Source organism: Gordionus sp. m RMFG-2023, chromosome 3, assembly GCF_954871325.1.
Source record: "Gordionus sp. m RMFG-2023 chromosome 3, tfGorSpeb1-WG-v2, whole genome shotgun sequence".
Lineage (NCBI taxonomy): Eukaryota > Metazoa > Nematomorpha > Gordioida > Chordodea > Parachordodidae > Gordionus > Gordionus sp. m RMFG-2023.
This window is the reverse complement of record NC_088777.1, coordinates 53,681,881-53,684,196: the sequence shown is the minus strand read 5'-3', so window position 1 is coordinate 53,684,196 and position 2,316 is coordinate 53,681,881. Positions and strand designations below refer to the sequence as shown.

Here is a 2,316-nt window from a genome sequence, read left to right as displayed (position 1 = left end):
GCCATTTAACAACACTAGATATTACAAAATTATTGATTCGAATCGTATTTTAAAATTAATCCTCATTTTAATTGTAAAATAAATGACCTTGTTCTTTATACAATAACCGATTAACGGGTGTTCCAAGAGCTTTTTAAATGAACTCTTAAATAAATAGATCAATGGATATTCCTCTTGTTGCGCGATATAAAATACCAGACCGGTATCTAAGGGGTTTAAACCAGGGTTGTGCATTTGACCGGTCAAATACAATTCGGTCATTTGACCGATATTTGACCGGTCAAATATGGTCAAATATGGTCAAATTCAAATAAATGTTTTTTACACCAATATTAACTTTATTTTGCATTTATATAATATTATAATAAATCTATGTATAATAATAAATATCATAATATTTTTTAATTCATTCTATAGTCAATGTTTCACCCTCCGTGGCAGAGTCTTGTTCCGATTCATATTCAATATCATTATTTTCTTTAATATTTTTAATCAATCTTAAATTATGATACACTCTTACTAATTTTCCTGCTGTAGAAGCCTTTAATCTATTTCTGTTTTTCGTGTGAATATTGCCCCAAACCGACCAATTTCTTTCAGAAGAAGAAGTCGAACTAGGAAATGTTAGTAAAATATTAGCGACTTCTCTTAATGGGCAAGGTGGGCAAAATGCATTCCACCAACTTGAGGCCGAAATTTGATTGTTTCTTATGGAAGTTACAACTTTCCACATATTATGGCTATTAAATATACCGCTTTTGCTTCTGAAATTTACTATATTACTAAAAATATTTTGATTATCACCACCTTGTAAAATACCCAATTCTTGTATTATATTACATGCTTCATCAAATTCAGTATTAGTAAGATGCTCCCTTTGATATTGGGGGTCCAATAAATAAGCAGCATTGTGAGCACATGTATTTATATCAGTTTTTCTCTTTTCAAACATAACCTTAATTTTTTTTTCTTGAGATGGAGAAAATATAGAATCATGGCATGATTGTATTATGTGTTTTTCCAAATTAAGCATCTCGTTTTTTACTTGGGCCAAAGTACATTTATCCCCTTGCACTTTCAACAATGAGGTAGCTAAAGGTTGGAGTATAGCTAAAAATTTTAAATTTTTCGTCCAAAATTCTTCGTTTAATATATTATTGGTAATTTCTATGGAACAATTATCACAAACAGCTTCTTCAACAACTGATGCTTTTAGAGCTTTCTTGCATATTTGAATTTGCTCCATACATTTTATTGACGATGCCCATCTTGTTTGGCTAATTGTACTTAATGTAGATGGTATGCCATGAAGATTCTTATTACGGGAAAATACTGCAGCTGGTATGTGTTTATTCTTGAATAATTTAACAATTTTTTTAATTATTGAAATATGGTCACTGAAGGCGTCCAATCGTTCAAAATCGTGAAAGAATAACTGCAATGTATGCGCTGCACAACCATAACATTGTATATGATTATAAATAGATTCAGATTTTAGAATTCTCCAGGCTGCTTTCATGTTAGCGGCATTATCAGTAACTAAAGAATATACTTTTACCGGATTCAATTCATGAATTACATTTTTAAATTCCTGGGCAATATAATCTGCCGTATGGCGATTTTCCTCAGTATTTAGAAATTTGTAGAACACTGGAACAGGCGTCATCACCATAAAATTAATAATACTCTCGTTTCTAATGTTGCTCCAGCCATCTGATACAATTGATAAGTAAGGAGCTTTATCTATTATATCTGCAACTCTCACCTCCATATCACCTGACGCTTTGTCTAGAAGATATCCAGCCAGCTGCCTTCTCCTGGGTAATGTGTAAATAGGACGTATTTTTTTAAAAATTCTTGGATGTAGGGATTTTCAGTGATGTGGAAAGGTAAATTGCTCGCATATACAGCCTTTGCAAACAATTGATCCAGCTCATTTTTTTCTTTGGGATTAATTCTATCTATGAAACCGGTTATACAAGATTGAGATTTATATTTAATCGCCTTGCTTGTAGATTGATTAGAAATAATGGAATCAAATTCTCCTGAGTCACAAAATATTGTTCATTTGATAATCATTCTCACTAATTTCACCCAATTCTTCATTAGAGTTAGACTTAGAAGTATTACAAATTACATTTGTTATATTTTTTGTAGAGGTTGATATTTTGGAATTTGAATAAAATTTTTCCTTAATTATAACAGGGCACATAGTACAGCTGCTTAATAAATGTTTGACCATTCTATCAACGTGGGTGATATAGGACATCTTGCAAAACTTGCACACCGCTTTAACTGATTTACCATCGCGTACTT

General features: G+C 31.5%; 1 protein-coding gene across 1 annotated transcript; it reads right to left on the bottom strand.

Annotated features, from left to right (window-relative positions):
• Positions 1–406: 406 nt before the first annotated feature.
• On the bottom strand, positions 407–1,771 carry LOC135927109 (uncharacterized). The gene has a single exon (XM_065463047.1). The coding sequence runs from the start codon at positions 1,769–1,771 to the stop codon at positions 407–409; it is 1,365 nt and encodes a 454-aa protein (XP_065319119.1).
• Positions 1,772–2,316: the final 545 nt, after the last annotated feature.